The sequence below is a fragment of the Poecile atricapillus genome, chromosome 1 (genome assembly GCF_030490865.1).
Source record: "Poecile atricapillus isolate bPoeAtr1 chromosome 1, bPoeAtr1.hap1, whole genome shotgun sequence".
NCBI lineage: Eukaryota > Metazoa > Chordata > Aves > Passeriformes > Paridae > Poecile > Poecile atricapillus.
In genome coordinates, this window is record NC_081249.1 from 158,679,534 (window position 1) to 158,699,660 (window position 20,127).

General features: G+C 39.3%; 1 protein-coding gene across 4 annotated transcripts in view; it reads left to right on the top strand.

Moving 5' to 3' along the window:
- The window catches only part of TTLL5 (tubulin tyrosine ligase like 5), a 125,886-nt gene that overhangs the window by 34,922 nt on the left and 70,837 nt on the right, over positions 1 to 20,127 (top strand). For all 4 annotated transcript variants that reach the window (XM_058842924.1, XM_058842907.1, XM_058842916.1 and 1 more), the window contains 10 exons: positions 410 to 501; positions 6,178 to 6,291; positions 6,666 to 6,757; positions 7,363 to 7,425; positions 8,354 to 8,392; positions 9,323 to 9,453; positions 10,434 to 10,725; positions 14,741 to 14,861; positions 16,496 to 16,642; positions 18,790 to 18,884. In XM_058842924.1, coding sequence (XP_058698907.1) covers positions 410 to 501; positions 6,178 to 6,291; positions 6,666 to 6,757; positions 7,363 to 7,425; positions 8,354 to 8,392; positions 9,323 to 9,453; positions 10,434 to 10,725; positions 14,741 to 14,861; positions 16,496 to 16,642; positions 18,790 to 18,884 — 1,186 coding nt within the window. The remainder of the gene's footprint in view (positions 1 to 409; positions 502 to 6,177; positions 6,292 to 6,665; positions 6,758 to 7,362; positions 7,426 to 8,353; positions 8,393 to 9,322; positions 9,454 to 10,433; positions 10,726 to 14,740; positions 14,862 to 16,495; positions 16,643 to 18,789; positions 18,885 to 20,127) is intronic.

Below are 20,127 nucleotides of genomic sequence, written 5' to 3' on the forward strand. Positions count from 1 at the left end.
GTGCATTTTGATTGGGTTACTGGAACTGGAGTACTGTCTAGAGCACAGTGTCCCTTGCTTCTTGATTTAGTTGCTTGATGCAATTTGCCCCAATAGTGAAAGAAGTAGAATTATCATCAGGTACCCTGCTCAGCTGTTTAAAAAAACAAGTCTATCTCTGTGCTGCTATACAGTGACCCATTTATAGATTTAAGTACTTGGTCCTGAAGCAAGTTTTTATTAAAAAAATGTAATGCAGTTACAGTTTAGGATTAAATAAAGCGAGGTATAAAAAAGAAAAGCATCCTTATTGGTCCTTGGGCAGGGACAAGAAGGTCATGTATAGACTAAGACTGTGAACAGGAATGCTAGATTTATATTTCAGGGTTTGTCTGTCTTAAAGTTCTCATGTGGCTCTTGGTGCCCATAGGCTTTGTATGCCAGGATCCAGGCCAGCGGTCAAGCCGGAACATTTATCATTCATCTGAATGTGTCAAAAGAAATCCATATCAGAAGCTTCAGGTAAGTGACTTTTACAAGTCCTGGCTGAGGAGCATAGGAGGAAGTCATTCTCACTGAATTTGATTCACAGGTGAGAGAGGCAGTGAGCAATAACTACGGAAGATGAAATTTTTAACTGTGGGGGTGGTGAGGCACTGAAACAGATTGCCCAAAGAGTTCGTGGACTCTGTATCCCTGGAGGTGTTCAAGACTAGGCTGTATGGAGCTTTGAGCGCTCTGGTCTAGTGGAAGCTTTCTTGCTCAGGGGAGGGGGGTTGGATCTAGATGACCTTTAAGGTCTTTCCAACCTAAACCATTCTGTGGTTCTCAGAGGCTCCGGGGATACACCTGAGAGTTCTGGGCTGTTCAACCACTTTGATTTTGTTGTGGACAGCAAGCTTCCAGAACCCTAGAGCATTATGAATGTCTCCAAGACATCCTCCTAGATGAACAACTTCTTGCATTTGAAGTTTAAGGCTTCTTTCCCATTCTCTTTTTGCAATCTCTCTTTCCCATGGATCGTTAGACTGAGGCCTCATGTGGCTTGCTGTGACTGCCCCTTGCCTTGCTTTCTCAGCACTGTAATGTTGAAGGGCAGTTGTTCTCTATCTCTTTATGTCTATGAAGTGGATTCCATAAATATCTGTGGAAATGGAGCATTCACAAAAGGCAGGGAGATGTGTTACATCACTTGGACTTTCAGCTCATTTCTCCTCAGGCAAATAGGCAGGCGCTGCTCTCTGACATCTTGGCAGCTAATGGTGCTGTGACGGACATGCAACATGGCTGTGTAGCTCAAGTTCAGTTAGGAAATGACAAGTAATTTTTATTTAGTGACAGTGTACCAAGACACTGTCCATTTTGGTATAGGGAAAACTCACAGAAATGTCAATATTTTGTCTCTTGTAAAACGCAGAGTCTTTAGTCACCGTGGGAGGTGAATAGCTGGTAAGATGGGATTTGAGTATCTTTAGGATGCATGTCTGAGTCTGAACCTTCTAAGACAAATATAATAGTGCTTTAAATACAGATCCCTCTGTATAGGTGCTCTTTGCAGCAGACAAAAGGCACATGAGAAATGAGGAACCATTCCAAAAAAAGTACCCTTCTTTCTTAGAGTAATGTGATCAGATCCTGGTGATTTGAAAAAATTTATTATATAAGACAGAAAATTATGCTGTTGTAAAGCACTGAATTTTAAGGAGGCTTTCAACTTTGTTTTGCTTAACAAATACCCACAAAGAGATGTAAGGCTGGCCAGTTGAAAAGTGCAAGGATTTATACAGAAGTGCATTTATGATGAGATGGGATGAGGGTGCTTCCACCAACCTGTCTTTAACAGGAACAGGTTTGTAATCCAGGGATAAAGTTTTACAGCATTTTTTTCTAAAGTACCTAAATGGAAATCCCATGGCTAAATAGGTGTTTAGGTCTTTCTGTGGTCCCAGACTGTCTTAGCTTGTTCTTTGCTGAATACATTTTATCTCAGATTTTTGGATTTTTTGATCCCCGTTCCAATTCTCTGTTGTAAAAGTTATTTGTAACCTCTTTTGTTTTTTCCTACCTCCTTCATGATGTCTTTTCATTCACATAGGCCATTTTTAATCATTGTAAAAGTTGCTGCTTGGAGAAGAACTGTTGGTAACAGTGCTCTTGAGAGTTCTCTTGAATAACTATCTTGATATGGTTATTCTTTTTGCTGAGTTTCAGCAGCTGGACTGCAAGTTTCTTGTGCAATTTCTTTGGTTTGACTCTTCGAGCATTTCTCCCTCTAGGGAAATGGACAATTTAGCTGCTTCCTTTGTAATGCTTGTTGATTTGGGTTGGAGATCTTTCAATTAATTGTAAGCAATGAAGGGACCTTGATCAGTTTTGAATAGACCAAAGAGAAGCGTAGAGAAGGACTTGTCAGTATTACAGCTAGAAATGATAGATAAGTCTCCCGAGAGACCCTTTCTTACACCATTTGCTCCTCTTGGGTGTTGGATAGGAGGAAGACAGCCTGAATACCACTGAAGGCAAGAAAAATCTAAGCTCCAATGATTTATTTTCTTTTGAACCAGTCCCTGTCCTTAACTGGTTTTACTTGTAGGCCTGATACCAGATAAGTAATACAGGGTACTTCTTGACATTCTGATGTTTCTACACCTGTGTTAGAATGTTAAATAGTATCTTGTTTCTCCATAAGAACTGGAATATTGTTGAGATATTTAAATGAAATTAAATTGCAAAATTATGGGATTTTTACTTCCCCCCTCCCCACCCCCGCTCTATGAACAGTTTTACTTGACAGCATCTGTTTTCCCTTGGTGCACAGCTATTAAATATTTTTATATGAATGACTCTTATTTTACAAAAATATGAGTTTTGGTCATCACATTGAGTTCAGTGTGCTTTTGAAAACCATGTGTCCAGATGTATTCTGCACAGTTGAGCACATCTGAGGTTAGAATGAGTGGTGTGTTTGGAATGGGGACAGGATACATTTGTGCAGGATATGAGGAAGATCACAACTGAGATGATATAAATGTTTAGCTTTATCTCTGGACTTCAGTTATCAGAATTGTACAGTGGTTCAGACTGGTAAAGCTTATCAAATTCCAACCCCACTGTGGTGGACAGGGACACCTTCCACTAGACCAGGTTGTTCCAAGCTCTATCCAGCTGTTTTTGCACAGTTCCAGGGTTGGGGCATCCACAACTTTTCTGGCCAACCTGTTCCAGTGTTTCACCACCCTTTGCTTATACCGTTTTGTTTAGGGTACTTGCCAGTCCTCAACAAGCTGGGCAGGGAACATAGTGTCTTGGAGAACACAAGATTTTTATTCTCTTCATGTGTCTCTTGCAGTGTCCTTTGTCTGCACAGTTACAAACAGCAGACTGGTAGGTACCCTTCAGCTCCCATTGCCTGTATAAGGCCTATGGTTTCAAATGTTACTGTGTAGAATGCTTTTGGCATAATTAGTCCCCAAATATATTTTACAGTTAAAGCAGCCTGGGGCAAGGGCAGAGGTGAGAATGAAGTCAACATGAGGAGATGGCACCAACCGTTTCCATGTGGCAAAAGCAAATGTTGAAAAAATGTTTACATCACTCCAGCAGCATAAAAAAAAAAAAAAAATAGGTGAAGCGTGTTGAGAGTCAAGGTCAGCTGGATTAAATCCCTCTGAGTTTTTAAGACTGCAAGTCTGAATGCACAAGTCTCCAAAGGACAAGAGAATCTATGCAGACAAAATTCAGGTGGCTCTACAAGAGAGGTAATCATTTTCTGTGAGACAGTCCTCTGAATGACACTGCAATAATTGGAGAGTGAACTGGGTCAAAATAGATGCAGAGAAAAGAAAGATTTATTAAAGTTAATGGAAAAATAGGGGACTATTGTTAGCCTAAGTGAGACTGATCTATGTTATATTTGTCACCCTTCTTGCAAGCCATATAGACAAATCAATATTTGTTTACGAATCTAAGCACCTGGCCATGTGGGGACATGTTAGGCATTATTTTGCAACTGAGCTTCCTGCACAAATGTAGTGGGAATTTTTTTTTTTTTTTTTTTTTTTTTTAAATGGTGTTTCCCCATCAGGAAGTGAAGGTAGAACATCTTGAGAACCTAATTCAGTCTATTCACTGCTGTTTGTCGTTCTGAGTAAGTTTAGCTGAGGCTCAGAGCCTCTTGTCTTACTGAAGAACAAGATTTTGTAGAGAATAGGAAGGATTTTTATGCCAACTGCTGTCAGTGCTTATTAAATTAGAATCATGATTTGGGAACCAGGGATACTTGCAGAATTTGGAGACATACCAGTGTGGTTGGATTTATCTATACTTTTATAGATAAGCTGGGTCAAAGAGGAAACAAGATCTTTGTGAAGTTGGAGACATTTCTGTGCTTCAGCCAGAGGGTGTTCTGAAGTGAAAAATGGAAAAAACCGTGCAGGAAGTCCAGCAAAGATGGAGTTTTCTCTAGCATTTTGACAGCAATGTAGCTTTGTTCTTGGGGGGGGAGTCAGAGCTGCCAATATGTAGACATACATTTAATGTTTGTAATCAATGAAATAATCTCTGTTGTATTGTGACAATGGAGATGATTCCATTGAAGTGTTTCCTTAGTAAAGCAGATCATTTAATACGATGAAGAATTTCCTGTAATACTCTCTTTGAGCAGTAGTTCTCACATGATGATGGATTGTTATGGTAGTGCCAGGAAATGGTTTTTAAGAGGAGGTTTTCAGATTTTAGAGGAAGTTGTTAAGAAAAGTTTTTGAGCTGTGAATTTGAAATGGAAGAAAGTTTAGAAAGGAGCACTAAAATCTTTCAACTTAGTGCCATCTACAGCATCAAGCAAACCTGTTTTATTGCTGGCATTTTTATTTCTTCTGTCTATGTTTGTCTCCTGCCTTCTCATTTGGATTATCTTGTTTTCTCTTTTTAATCGGTTTTAGTTAGGCTTAACAAAATGTTTCAGCTGGTACCTGTTATGTCTGTTTTATCTTTGGATTTTTCTGTGCCAATAACTGCAGTATAACCTATTCTAGTGCAATGCCTGTAGTTTTTTTGTTGTTGCTTCATCTACAGATTCTGAATAGCCACTTGCCATTTCTAATGAAACAGAGAGAATGGATTTCAATTCCCATAGTCTTTACAAATAAAGATGCATCCTGATCTTACCATGGATTTATTTTTGTATCAGAGCAGTATGGGATATTCCCCTGGACATATCCACCTTAAGGTTTCTGTCATGTTTTTCTCTTCTTTCTAGATTAAGGCTCTCTATGCATTCTTTGCTCAGTATAGAGCTAAAAGAAACTTGGAATTCAGTGTAAGTGCTTGAGACCTCAGTAGACTCTTCTAGTGCTGTTTTTACGGAGGTAGTTTATAGAAACTGAGCCTAAGACCATTTTAAATGTACTTGAGAAAAAGATTTGTCTTGCTTGAATTTTAAAATTTTATAATCCTGATAATTTGAAGACATTTTGAATTCCTGTCCTTTTGTTAGAATTGGCCAGGGATACCCATCAGGTTAAAAATAAACTTAGTGACACTGCAAATGAATTGCTTTCCTTATTTAAAAAATTTGCATATTTATACAAATTTGCATAATGTAACTATGTACATCTGCAGGATGTGTCTGTTGAGAAGTAGCAAGTTGACCTTCAGCAGTACAGTAACAAAAGAATAACAGGTGGAGAACTTTTCCCTGCAACATTTATCCTACCAGGGAATTACAGTTCTGTTGTTCTAGTGTAGCAACACAGCTGGAACAGAGAATCATGGTTCTGGTACCATTGTTGTGTGAATCCAAGTGTATTTGGGTCCTGTGAATGCTGACTCTAGCGCCCCTTGGGTGAGGATTTTCCTGTGTGACATTCTGACTTTGCTGTTTTTGGTACATCTCCTGTTTTTCCAGAAGGGGCCAGGGGTGTAAATACTGGCGGTGGTGCCTGAATTGTGCCTCCTGTGCTAAAATCTAAGAATCTGAATACTCACATTTAGTGACAGCTGGGGTGTGGACTCTTCAACAGCTGGGTTGTGGAATTGTGAATTCTGGCTATAGTGCAGAATTTCAACAGCTCTTGTTGAATGATCTACTCAGGAGTGTAGATGCTGCTGGGAATGGGGTCCTGGAATTTAAATGTAATTTTTTTCAATATGAAAATAGAGAGAGGGGAAAAAAAATTCGCATTCACACTGTCTCTACAGCGTACCCGTCCTCTGTCTGCCAGTGATGCTGAACTTAAAAACTCAATGCCCTTAGGGAGGGAAAAAGGAACAGGAAGGCACACCAGCTCTGTGCTAGGCCTCTCCATGGAGGAGGTAAGGAGGCTATTAAATAGCTTTTATTTACCTTGGCTTTCATGCAGTATGTGGGATTATTTGCTCAACAAAGAGCAAGTGCATGTAAATGAAAAATGTGACAGAAGTAGTATAATTTTTGAAACAGAATTTGAGTTTTACTGCTGGTATTGCCCTTGCCCTCAATCAGGCCAAGCAGAGATGTTCTTGAAGCAGTGATAGACTCTTCAGAATTAAATGCAAGACAAAATTCCTTAAGGATATTGTTACCTACTCAGTCCATTTGCAGGACTGAATAGTCTTCTTTTCTGAAATTCAGAGATTTTTTTTAAAGGTTCATTTTTTATTGTTATCTATTTTCCTGGCTATTTTTTTCTTTTTTTCTTTTTAATCAGATCAGAGTTCTTCGGCGAGTGAGAGAGGAAAATGAACGGAGAGGAGGCTTCATCCGGATATTCCCTACTCCATTAACATGGGACCTTTATGGGTAAGAATAAAAATCTAATAGGATGGCACTGATGCTCTGTGGTGAGGGATATTCTGTGTTAGATGTGTGTAGGTCAGCCATCTTGCCATTCAAAAAGATGTATTGAAAGTTCTGGCAGAATTTGTTTTAGTGTTGAATATTCTTTTATCTGATCACTTGTTTTTATTAGCTGCTGCTTTGCCTAACTGCACCATGTGGAAAGCTGTTGGACATTATTTCTGGTATTGCTTTTCTGTTAGAATAAAAGTGTCTTCCTTTCAGATTTTTGCTATCTACTTTTACATCCTCAAGCTGCATAATGTGTATGCCTGTCATTAGGCCATAAACACCATACAGAACTCACTCATTCTGAAGGTTACACTGTATTATGCTTTCCTAAGTTTATTTCTCTAGTCTGTAATGTTTTGTCCATCTCTTGCATCACCAGGAACTTCATCTGAGAAATGAGAGCTCTCCTCCTTTCCTCTTTCATGTTGTGGTTCAGCATGTTGTATGAATCTACTTTGGGATTTATTTTTTTTTTAAGAGATCATTTATTTCTGTATTATGTTGCCTTTCATTGTGTAAGAGCTCTGTCTTGATAATACTGTATTTTTTTTTCCTAGGTCTTTTCTAGAGCACAAGACATCAATGAACTACATGCTGGCTACACGTCTGTTTAAGGACAGGTAGAAAGCTTCTCTGTTTGGGAGAGAGGTAAAGGGCACAAACAGTACAAAAAGGATTGATTCCTCACTTATCCCATGTTATAAACACAAGTCTGGGATTTATAGGGGTGGTGATAATTGTGCGTCTCTTCTCTAGTGTGCCAGTGACTGTTGCTCATGTATTTGTGTTGCTCTTCTGAAACCAAGGGCAAAAAGGACAATACTCAAAATGGGAATCACTGGAGTGCTAATATTACTGTAGACATGAAAGAACTTAAAGCATTTAGGTTTCCCTGTGAAGGGATTATAGGTTGTCGTGGCTTACCTTCTGTTTCAAATTTCAAATCGCATTAAAGCTTGTCTTCATGTGAAGTTAGCCCTGAAATTGACTTCTCCAGCGTTTTAATATCCCTGTGTCTTGACCTGTGCAATCATGAATTGATGATTCTTTTTCTGGGTTGTGGTTGGGTGGAAATGACAGTTCATGCCACTAGCTAAGCTTCCACCAAGAGTTGTATGCAGTGCCTTTCACTGCGTGTTTAATGCCCTCCCTTCTCAACAATTCTTCTTGTGCAAATTTGAGATCCACTATGAAGTAACTACTAAGTAAAGACAAAGTGGCTGAGCAAGGAGACAATATTTACAGAAGTTCTTCCCACATCAACGCTGTGATTTTTTTTTTTTTTTCTGTGTACGTTCAGGGATGTCTTGAAGAGTAGTTCTAAATGATGCCTTCTCCAGCCTAAGCCAGACAAATGCAAGCATGAATTGTAGTACAGCTGCTCAGGGCTCCTCTTTTGGAGCCCTTTTTTTTTCCTTCTTTAAGATAGAACTCAGAAGTAATTCTGTAAAAATGGTCTTTCCATTGCATATGTGAAAGACTAGGGAGGCTTTGTAATCAAGGTTGATCCAGTATGGAGAGTAATTTTTAACCTTTTTCTCTTCATAGGGGCAAGATGAAAAGAGAGTTCATCACTGCGAGATCCCGGTAAGTAGCTGCTTAATTAATTTGTGCTTCGTAGTATTTATTCTAAATTTAGATTTCCTTAGCTTCGTCTTCCAGGTTGTGAGTCAACACCTTTTCTACCTGAAATCCATGAAAATAATTTTAGAAACCTAAATACAGTGAGAAAAGAATGTACCCACACGTGGAGAACTCATGCTTTCATTGCACTTTAAAATTTCTCCTCATAGGTTTCTCACTTTGGTATTCCTGCCATATTGAGAAGCCTCATCACTGAGCTCTCTCAAAAGATCTTGTAATGCATGAGGGTTTAATATACTCATATTCACTTTGTTAGCTCTAAAATAATAAATGAGACAATGAGTATTTTCTGTGCTTGTTTCCACTTATATCATAGGGAGCACTTTCTTGGGTCTTTGTGCACTGGCAGAAAGTTGTTACTTTTGTAACAGATTCCATTAAGAAATCTGGTAGGGCTCCTTGTCCCCTCACTTAGGTAGAACTTGTAGGAAGTTTGGCATTTTCCACTTTTATTATGTTAAAATTCTTATATCTGATCAGTGAAGAACAAGCTGTCTACATAAATGGTTCAGACAGCTGGATTTGTGTCAATGTGCTCTCTTTCCATTCCCCTTTGTTGTTTTGTACTCAATTTCCTCTATTAATTGTGCCCTGAGCTGTTGCATGATGGGCAGATGCTGCTGAGTCATGGAAGCGTGACACTGGGTGAGTGTGTCTTGGGGCTTTGAGAGATGATGTTCTGTGAAGTATGTACAAGACTTTCTTCTAACATTTACAGGCTAAAGAAAAGCGGAATTAGACTGATGGTAAATACTTCTTCCCTGTATCAGGAAGATTGTTCTTTGAAGAAGTTTGATCTGCTTGATCTCTTGTATCATCAGGGATAGAAAAACAAAGGGAAACTGAGGGATGTCTATGTACTATGCTTCCCAGAGCAGGTCTCAATGGAAGGCTGGAAGCTGTGGACTCTCATGCTCTCTTTTATGAGAGAAAGCTTATTTCACTGGAGTTACGGAAGTGTCGGCGATACGGCAAGGCTAGAGCAGCACAGACAAGAGCATCAGGTATGCATGGCTACAGTTTTAGATGAGCAGCTAGTCAAAAACAAGCAAGCAAAGGACTTTTCTTTTTCATTTGCAATGTCTGTGAATGGGGTTGTTTGGTTTCAAATGTTGATAGTTTTTCCTTCATTCTAATTCTGAGCTTCTTGCTTGTTCAGTGCCTTGAATTACATTCCCACCTTTCCACACCCTCATTTATATGATTAAAGGTAATCAGTGCTTACTTGGAAATGAGCTTGTTGCATTTCGGGTAAAGAATTCAACTGTGTGTGTGCCTCTGTAATTCTTCAGCTTTTCAGAGAAAGATAGAACCTTTCACATCAGTTCTCCTAGACAGATGTGTCTCTTAAGGTGTTGCAGAGAGAAATCTATCCAAGGTGATGCTGGGAAAACTTAAAAGGGTACAGAGGTTAATGATCCCCACAAGTGACTGTTCCTGCCTTTATCTAAACTTTTCCTAATAGCTGTGTGATACTGATTGCAATAGGAAAGATTGGATGCTATAAGATGATTTTTGCTGCTCTCTTAAGGTAGATGATCTTTATTGGCACATGTGGAAGTTTAGATTTTGTATTTTTTTTTCATTTGACGCACAACATACAAAAATGTGTGTGTGTATATGTGTATATATATATAATCTCAAATATGGGTGTATATATGTCAATATACATGTAAGAATCAGGATAAAATATAGGAAAATGTCTTTGCCTCTTGGATTTTGTGTGGGCATTCTTTTTTTCATTTGTAAGGTTAAAAGAAGAATCTTGGTCTGTATTCTGTAATATTGGGAAAGTGGGCTTCTCAACTGTTTGATGTGCAAGCAGAAAGGCAGAATGAATATACAACAGTCATACTTAAGATGCTGTTCTAAAATGGTGGTGTTCTGTCCTCCTAGCAGAAAAGAGTTTAGGGGTAAACCAAAGGGTATAAATAGTAGAACAGTCCTCTCCACACCAGCATAAGGGATTTTTCCTCTTCTACAGGCACATCAGAACCAACAAAGCTGTCCCTCAAGTCAGACACAGAAGGTGAGGAGGAAGAGGAGATGGATGCAGATGAAGATGAAGAGGTAGATAGAACTGTTTGCTGTCTTTCGGACACCCAGGTGAAAAACAAGCCAAAGTTTCCTGACTCAGTGAAAACTACTTGTAAGGAGAGGTTACCAAAAAAACATGTCAAGAAAACTGGAGATGGAGAAGAGCTGCTTCTGCAAAAAACAGATTCTAAATCTCAGTTTAACTTGCTTCAGATTCTTCAAAAGCAAGGAAACTTGAGGTGAGAGTTTTCTGCATATTGCCTCTAATTTTGACTTGAAGCTAACGCGAGTTAAAATATGGAGGATGCATGTTACGAGTGTGAAGAGCTAAGAAGACCCTAGAAAAGTTGCCTGGATTTTTGTCTAACTGTGGGCTGCCTTAACATTTTGTTGGCAGAGAAGGGAGACCATTGCAAAGTCTTGACAGTTTACCTAAATGCCTGACCTGTTGGATCAGTGTTGAAGCATGACCCTATAGTTTCCATTGCTGTTCTTTAATCTGATGGCGTAAGCTGTTCTTTGTAGGCTCAGGCTTCTAAAATGCCTCTTTGCCTTAATGCAGGATGCCTGCTACTGAATTCTAAATCTTTTATTCTCGTTCTTTGTATTTGCCAAGAAGTGGTTATAAGAATATGTTAAATTATCCAAGAACAGTTGGATAGGACTATTTCAGTGCTGTCTCTCCATAAAATTGGTTTTCTCATTTTTGTACTTTTATTTTTGATGCTAGAATTTTTACCTCTGGTAGTAGTAATCTTTGCTCAGGGTCATTGCCTTCTGAGAACAAGATTAGGAGGTAATTTGAGAGCAACAAGTTACTGGAACATTTCATTGCATGTTGTTGTTGGTGTGATGGTGTGGAATAGAGTATGTTCTGGTGCATGACTCTGTTTCTTGGAAAAAAAGAGATGTGCTGGAGAAGATTCTATAGAAAAACACCAAGCAAGGTCTTAACTAAATGTTTTGAAATATGATCCCTTGAATGTGGGTAGCAAAACTGTCTAATTGCAGATGGACAGAAAGTGCAAAAAGAAAGCATGATCATATACGTCTGTGTAGGACAGATTTAAATCTTCTAGATAAGAAGCAGCATTATGTTTTCTGTGAAAAATGTCCAAAGGTAGAGTACATGTTTCTTGTTGTTGTTTTCTTAGTTTAATTTCTGGGAGAAACGATGGATTCTTCAGTAGGTGTGGGGATTGTTCTTATGTCTAGTTGTGGCAAGGACATTTGCTGTTGTGATGGGGAAGATTCTGAAACCTCTTTTGAGGATAAACATTGCAATGCTGTGCCTATACCTACTTATATATAGAACTGACTCCTGCCAAGAACATAAGCTCTGTCTGATATTCCTGGCAGAGTCTTGCTCAGCACCCTCAGCACTGTTGGGATTCCCCACAGAAGGGTATAAGGCTTGTGGTGACCTCATGTTCTGAGATTGTGCTTGGGTTTGGCCCCATCTAATCTGTCATTGATACAAGGTTTGCTTGTGGGCTCAACAGGCAGAGGAGCTGAAGTAATAAAATTTTCATCCAAGAGAAACCAGGCCCATTCTAGTCAGTTTTTGTAAGTGGTAGGCCTTCTTTCTCCTTTAGTCAGCCTGATGAGGAAGCATCTACCTTCCACATATTGGGTGTTACTGGTGAAGAAATGACAGTCAAAGGAAACTTGCTTCTCCAACTGTGCCATTCCCAAGGAAGTAAACTTTTCCTTGCATTTAAGGTCTCAGGTTTCAATATCCTGATTGATATTGACACCAAAGGAGAGGCAGTATTAAACAAAAACCTTCTTTAGTTTTTAGTCATAGAAGTATCAGGTGCAGGCCAAGACCTGTATTATTGTGCTGATGTTGATAATGGGGGCTCCTTATCAAGCACAGATTTTGAACAGAGATGTTTGAGTTGCACCTAAACCAAGCCTGACAGCTCTGGAGAGCTGAGGTGAGAGCCTTTTCTGATACATGGTGGCCTGATATAGAGAGTACCATTTCTCAGCTAGGATTCAGAGAGTTCTCCCAATATTCCACACATGGAGAAAGAAAAGGTAGATGTAGTGACTAGTAGCATACTGAGCTCAGAGATGTTACAAGGCCTGTTGTGCATTCTGGACTTCACTGAAGTTCCTGGAAGACAGAAATTGTAACCAGGTATTTTCATCATGTTTGAGTTGCTGCAGTAGAGCTATTAACAGGGGATCTTAGCTTGAGACTCTTGTGTACTTGTCATTGGCTTAGCCCCTCTTTGGCCCTGTGTGACCTTCCAGAAGCATCAAAAGTTGATGATTAAGATGATGTATGGATACTTCCAATGCATTTTAACTTCAGTTCTTACTTAAATTGATGCATTGATTTCTAGTGTTCCTACAGTATGGTTTCTGTGTACCACTGTAACATAGTGTTCCTGAAATTTGCAGACCTATAAACCAGAAAGACTTAATTGCTGCAGAGTTTTTAATAGCATTTCAGGGACTCAAGTACTTAGAGTCATAAGGACCATGTAAGTACCTGAGAATATTCATAAAAAGCAGAGAACAGGTAGAAAAAAATATGGTGAAGTTCCTCAGGAATCGGTGTGAGGCTGATATTGATTATCAGTTCAAGAATGACACAAAATGTACACATGAGCTAATGAAATTTGCTGATGGAAAATATTTGGGTGTTACTACCATGAGAAAAAAGTGGTGGACTAAATCTGAGAAAAACTGGATGACATTGAGGATATAAATAATGTAACTAGGATGAAATTCAGTAGCACAAAGTACAATGGGATGCTTATAAGAACTAATAATTTACAGCAGAAGTTCTCTCTGCTGGGTGTTCATCAACTAGAAATTAATTATAAGGAAAAATATCTTGCATGCTGGTTGATCTGAGGAAGTTTATGAAGCCCTAGCTCATGCATGCATGAAAACACCAAATGTGCTCCAGGGTTTATCACTTGACATACTTCTGAGACTTCACATGGAGTATTGTATCACCCATATTCATGGAAGGCAAATTGTGAGTGGAACACAGGTGGAGGTGAGCTGCTGGCTCATCATGTCACCGTTGTGGGTGCTTTGTTAGAAGACACTGGCAGATGTGGATAGTTCACACTAATAAAATGAAAACTATGAAAGGATGTAACTGTTAATAAAGACATTCAAAGTGGAGACCCATCAGGGATTATATTTAAGATACAGGACATTGGAGAAAGCAAAAGCAGCTATAAACTAGTCATAAGTGAAGCTGGGCTGGGTAGGAAGAGGAAGTTCCTATTCATTAGAACATTAAGTTCTGAAATGATATTTCTGGAAAGTAATGGGTTCAAAACTCTAGTTTGTTTAAGATGAAACTTGAAATCCTACAGAACATATTAAGACACTTTCTAATGATTTTCCCTAAAAAAGGGAAATCTGTTGCTGATACTAAAGCCAATCTGCTGCTATATCCTTATGAAAAGCTTCTAGCAGCTGTGAGGGATCTGAGGATGAGCAGAGGCTTGGAGAGCAGAATGTTGGAGAATAGGTTTAGACCTAGAGGACAGTGAACAGAGTTCGGCAGAGCTTTCAGCAGTTTCTCTCACAGCAGATGCATATACTAAAGTGGCTACTATTGTGAGGAAATGAGAAGCTATGTGTCCCTCCCAGTCCTCTCCTCAGTTCATGCTAACAGCTTCCCAATGTGTTCAGCCAGCTGCACAGCAGATTTTGCTGATGTTCCTTCATTCCTCAGTGGTGCCTTGCTCAATGAAATTTGGCTTGTATTCCTGAGCCAGCAGGGGAAGAGCTCACTTTCACAGATTTAATTCTTTCATTTCCAATGGGAATTACAGGGCCTTTGTTATAACTCTGGCACCAGTACCAAGCCCTTTGTTTATTTTATGGTCTGTTGTTGTGGTGTTCAAAATGTTTGTGAAAACAGAGGCCCAGTATAGCCTTGAATTTGTTTTAAAAACACAGTTTTGCTGATGTCCATGTCCATGTGGCTTTTAGAGGAGGTTGTAAAAGGCAGGAAGAACATTCTGTTTTTAGAATTTACCTTAGAGAGTGTCTACTATCTTTTGTACCTCCTGGAATACCTACCCCTTCTTGGTGAACTGAATGTCTGCTTAAAAATGCTGATGGGGTGAAGGGGTCCTCCTTTCTTTGAGCTTCAGCATTAGTGCACTTAGGAGGTCCTTGCTGACTGTACTTTGGTCCATAAGCTGTGCCTGACTTCTGTAACACTTCCCATTCCTATTCTGAAGATAGCTGATTGATTGTTTTTGTCCACAGCAAAGTACAAGCTCGTACAGCTTTCTCTGCCTATCTACAGCATGTTCAGCTCCGACTGATGAAGAATGCTGGTGAACAGGTCCAGAATCCTGCCTGGGTTGCCAAAGAGGATGAGCAAATGGTAAGAAGCTTTGTGTTGGCCAGAGTGAGAAGCCAAGTTGAAATCTACCTTGAGAGTTTTGAGGTCAGTTCTCATCCTTGCAAGTACAGAAGTTCAACTGAGATGGTGGTTGTTCATTTTTGTCTAGCTGCCAGTGCTGTATTTTAAACATACAGATCAGGTAGGACTGCTCACTGACCTTCGAGCAAGGACAGACAGCTCTTAATGACTGAAAACTTGTTGACATTCAAGCTACTCAGATCTCTTGTTGGTTCTCCTGTACTGATTTCTGAGCTTACCTGCTCTTGAATCCTTCTCTAGAAGATTCTGTAAGATTACTTGTTAGGATCTGGTTCCTGCTGCATTAAGCAAAGCATTCATCTACTCAAATAGAACAGGTACCCAGCTAAGCTTTTTCTCTTATGTACTGTTGTAATGTATCCAGACATCTGTGTTTATGAATCTTACTTGCATTCTAGATAGAGGAAATTAAAGTAAAAGCCAGTGAGAAGAGAAAGTAAAAGTGATGGATTTTTCTAGGCAGTATTTTAAAGTCCTGTGTTTGATATGTATGCATTTTAAAAGCACAACAAGCCCAGATCCCTTCACAAACCTTTCTAAACGAGCTTTGGACAGTAGGTTCTTGAGCTTTCTGCATATATTCTCACTGAGTGCATGTTGCAGGGAAACAGCCAATGTAGCTCAGCGATAAAATTCTGTGTCAAGAATAATCATTCAACTCAGTGGAAAATGTTACCTCTGCTCTTTCCAAGTGGAAATTAAAACGGGCTTTTTGAGAGTCACTTTGTCTGCTGTTCTGTGAAGAATAATGTTTAAAATAACAGATCAAACCAGCCTGGAGTAATGGCAGTGGGAGGCAAGCTGTGAAATCCAATAGTTTGGCTGTGAGGCTGCTCATTTATGCATTAGCAGAGCTCCTAAGCAAAAGCTAATCCAGAGGTGGGACAGAAAGGGTTCAAAACACCCAAAGGATGCATCTTGCCTTAGGATCTGCCTTGCCATATGTTTTTCCCCACCAGAGGTCAAACGGACATGGTGAGGGACTGGAAATTACATGGCTGTAGATGTAGACATCTATTGCTGTGGAGAGGATGTAGCAATAGTGTGTGTGTGTATATATATGTATGTATGTATGTATGTATATATATGAAAAATCGTGAAATGGGGCTACCCACTGTAATGAAGATATCTGGCCAAGATCCCCTTTCCTGTGGTACTGCTGAGAGAGTTTTATGTCAGTGCACTTTTTCACAGGCCTTGTTTAATGTGTTGCAGGTGGGTTTTTGGAAGCATTCTCCTAAGATACTGGACTTCACAGGTTATTGTGTATTACTGCGTTTTGCTGATTGGCTATTTTGTTCCTTTATCTGCCGTGCTTTTGAGACAAACACTTCTTAAGTGTTCAAAATTCTGACCCACCTCAGGCAAGATACACCACTGGTTTTCTCCCCCACATTGGATTTATAGGGCTGTATTAAAAGAACATATTGCAGAATGCTTTCGCCTTCCAGTTTCAACTCATTTTCTCAGGACAATGTGTTTAGTTCCTGCCAGTCCTTAGATGCTGTAGTATCTCTGTTCTCCCCACATGTTGCAGGTATCACGTTGTTAACTCCATCTCTGTTGCTTTCCAGGAGCTCATCATCCGCTTTCTGAGGCGAGCTGCCAGCAACCTTCGTCACTCCTTGAGGCTGCTGCTCCCCAGCCGCAGCATAGGACTAGTTGATCGTCGTCGCATCCTGGCTCGCCAGCTGGGCGAGTTCATCATTTATTATAACAAGGTGACTTATTATTTTTTAATTATTTTTTTAACTTTTCTTCTTACGAAGCGTCTTGTGCAGGCTGTTTCAAATGCACTTTTCTGTTATTTACATGATCTGCTTGCAGCTGTACATCCAATAATGGTATGTTGTTGAAATTGTCAGATAGACAACAATATTATTACATAATACAAGCTGGCCAGTAATTATGTGCATAAAAAGAAGTGCTGAAATGAAGTGGAATTTAACTGGTAGTGTGCTTTTTTTTGCCTTGTCTTTGATTCTAGTACTTTGTAATGCCTCTTCCCACTTCTTATTTTTATGGGACTTCTTTAAAGATACTTTGTTTTATACAGAAGAGCATGAAATATATATTTTATTATTTATTTGGTATACTGAGGGACTGCTGCATATCTGTAGTAAGATACTCCGTATACTCAATGTTAAGGAGATGCAGGTCCTAATTTAAATAATTTTCACGTGTTTGGATGTAGGAGGTGTTGTTCTTAGCACAGTGGTTTCAACCTAAGTTTCCCCTTTCCTTTGCCCCCTAGCATTTCTTCAGTGTTGGAACAGGGGTAATTGAAATTCAGCTTTCAGAGGCTGCTGTGCAGAGGCCTCCAAGCTTCTACTCATTAAGAGAGGGTTTTCACTTACATTACCTTGTCAAAACTGACATCTGGTAATTTGATCTGTCTAATCAAGGTTGGTATTGAACCAAATCTGTTCCAGGGAGTGCCTTGTATGCCTAATGCTCACTGAAGTACTCTGTTAGGAGGAACCACAAAACACTTGGGTGGCTCTGTGGTGAGTGAAGAATGCAGCTGCTTTGGATATAATTTCCACTCAAATTGTATTCAAACATTAGGATTTCTTGCTAACTCTTAAATAAATTCACAAAATAAAGCTGTGTAACTGGTAATAAATCAGTGCATAAACATATTTTCTCAGTTAAAACAAGTGAGAACGTATCACTTGAGGTTTCAGGGCATACATGTTTAAGCCCTTGAGAGACTTGTTAGGCTGTGAGGTTTTTTGATTTGTGATTCCAACATATAGACTTCTTTAATTGACTTGTAACTTCAGATTTAATAGGGACTCATACTTGCTGTTACATATCATCTGTAATGTCACAGAAGAAAAGAATACACCTCCAGCAAATTAAACAGATCACATATTATCCAGACATTTACTTAAGTAGGAAAGGGTAAAGATGTCTCAGACCAGCTTTTTCTTCCCTGTCTTGAATTATGTTGCAAAAGATGTATCTCACCCCTTTTTCCTGAGACTGCTCGGAGTAACAGCAGGAAGAAATGAAGTGGAAGTCAATATAAAGCTTTTAAGCTGGTACTGGTATTTCAATGAACAAAAAGGTTTGTGTCAATCTAGCCTCTAGTGCCAGCAAGTTCTACTGTTGTAAAATAGACCATTTGTTTCTGAAAACTTGCTCCCATTTTCACCCATAAAGGCTTACCATTTATTCCAGTATATTTCAGTGTATAAACATGTTTGCCATAGGCTGTACTATTTTACTTAGTCTTTGCTAAAGCAGTGTGGTTTTGGTGTGTGTATAAGCCCTCAGTAATTTGCTTCCTGACAAAAGAAATTAACTCAAGAGAGCTACTAGTTTATAGTAGAAAATCTGTTGATTTTCTGCAGACATCCTTCAGTTTGTTTAAGATTAATTTTTTACTTTTACCCTTCTTTCTTCTATCTATCTATCTATCTATCTATCTATCTATCTATCTATCTATCTATCTATCTATCTATCTACTTCTGGGACAAATGCACAAATAAAAGCTGTTTGGAGGAACTCTGTGGCAGAAACAGCAAAGTGGAGAGGGCACCTAATATCTGTTAAGAATGATTTAATTTTTTTTCCCTTCCATACTTCCTTATGTTCTAGCAAAGAGTGTAGCTGAAGGAACAGCACACATTTTTGAAGACTTGACCTTTTCTCAGCAAATCTGACAAAAAAGTGTCAGATGGAGGAATGGACTTTAGTGTATGCTTAGGATGTTGTCTCTGGGGCTCTCCATATTTATTCAGGTTGTTGCACATGGCGATGCTCTTTTTTTCTTAGATCCTGTGGAACTGGTTTTTGTATTCTGGGTCCTGTAGCTATGCCATGGAACTTAGAGACACTTACTGATACTGCTTATTAACAGGAAACAAAGCAGATGGCTCAGAAACAACCAAAAAAGGAAGAGGAGGAGGAGGGAGTGAATCCTGAAGACTTTCAGAACTTCATTGCCAGAGCAAGGTAGGAATAGGTTTTATTCCCTTTGATGAAAGAACTCCCAGCCTTGAAGCATTGTTCTAAAGATGATTTGATTGATCTAAAACCTCTAGATACTTTTATTGACTGTAGGACCTGTTCCTGGTGAGGGACAGAGAGCTTGTCTCTCTTCCAGCAACCAAGCACTTGTAACATCAGCATCTGGTGCATAGAGAAGAACATACAATAGATGTTTTGACCATTAAGTAATTTCCTAAAGGACAGCAGTGGTTGCCCTGGCCTGTATAAATTTCAAACTGCTGCTAGTGAGTTAATGGTCTCTTTTGCTGTGATGCTGGACCAAATGAGGCAGTACTTCGGAAGAAGAATGAAACTAGAACTGCTGCTCAGATGATCTGGAGCTGCTGTGGTTGAACAGTTGTTACAGCTCTGACTCAAGTTTCTGCTCTCAGAAAGAAATCTCATGCTTGCTGCCTCTCTTCAGGAATTTTCCAGGTCTGGATTTTCTGAGATGAGCAAGGAAGGGACTTAGGCCTCTTATTTGGCCTGCTAAGGCAGTTCAGTGCAAGCAGTTACTTTGACAATGGAAGAGCAGCATTTTCTATCACTGCCCTTTATCTGCTTTAAACATAAAAGAGTCTGGTAAGAGACATATTTTGAAAATAGTTAAGTATTCCTTAGGGCCTATAGCATTTGTATGAAAAACAGTGGTATAACTATCTGACTATGCAGAGGTCTGAATAATTCAGTGAACCACAGTTATGTTTTCAAAGTCTCTGTTGAGCACAAAAAGCAATTCCTCTTGCCTCCGTTATTTGGTCTATATATGGACAAGAAGCCCTGTCAATATCTGGACAGAGTTTTCCTGCCTTTTTAATGCCCCTCTTCTTTTTACTGTGAAGTTTGATGGTCACTTCTTCTTTTGCATGACTGTTTATTAAACTGCTCTTTCTTTATCTGTTTGGATAGCATTAATAGGGAGTGATTAGAAGTGGGTGGTAGCTGGGGCATCCTAAGTAAGTTCAGGTGGTTTTTCAGTCTGTCTTGATACATTCTTATGAAAACAAGTATTTTACCTTTTGCTAATATAATTGATGGAGTCATTACTGCAACAGATTCACAGGATTGCAGAAAAATCTTCAGATAAAGATGCCTAACTACCATGCACCATAGGAGCTACTGCTCTGCCTAGAAATGTACATTATGTGGGCCCATGGCATGCTTTTGATTCTCTGACTGTTCTGGCCACTGTAATGTCTATTGTGTC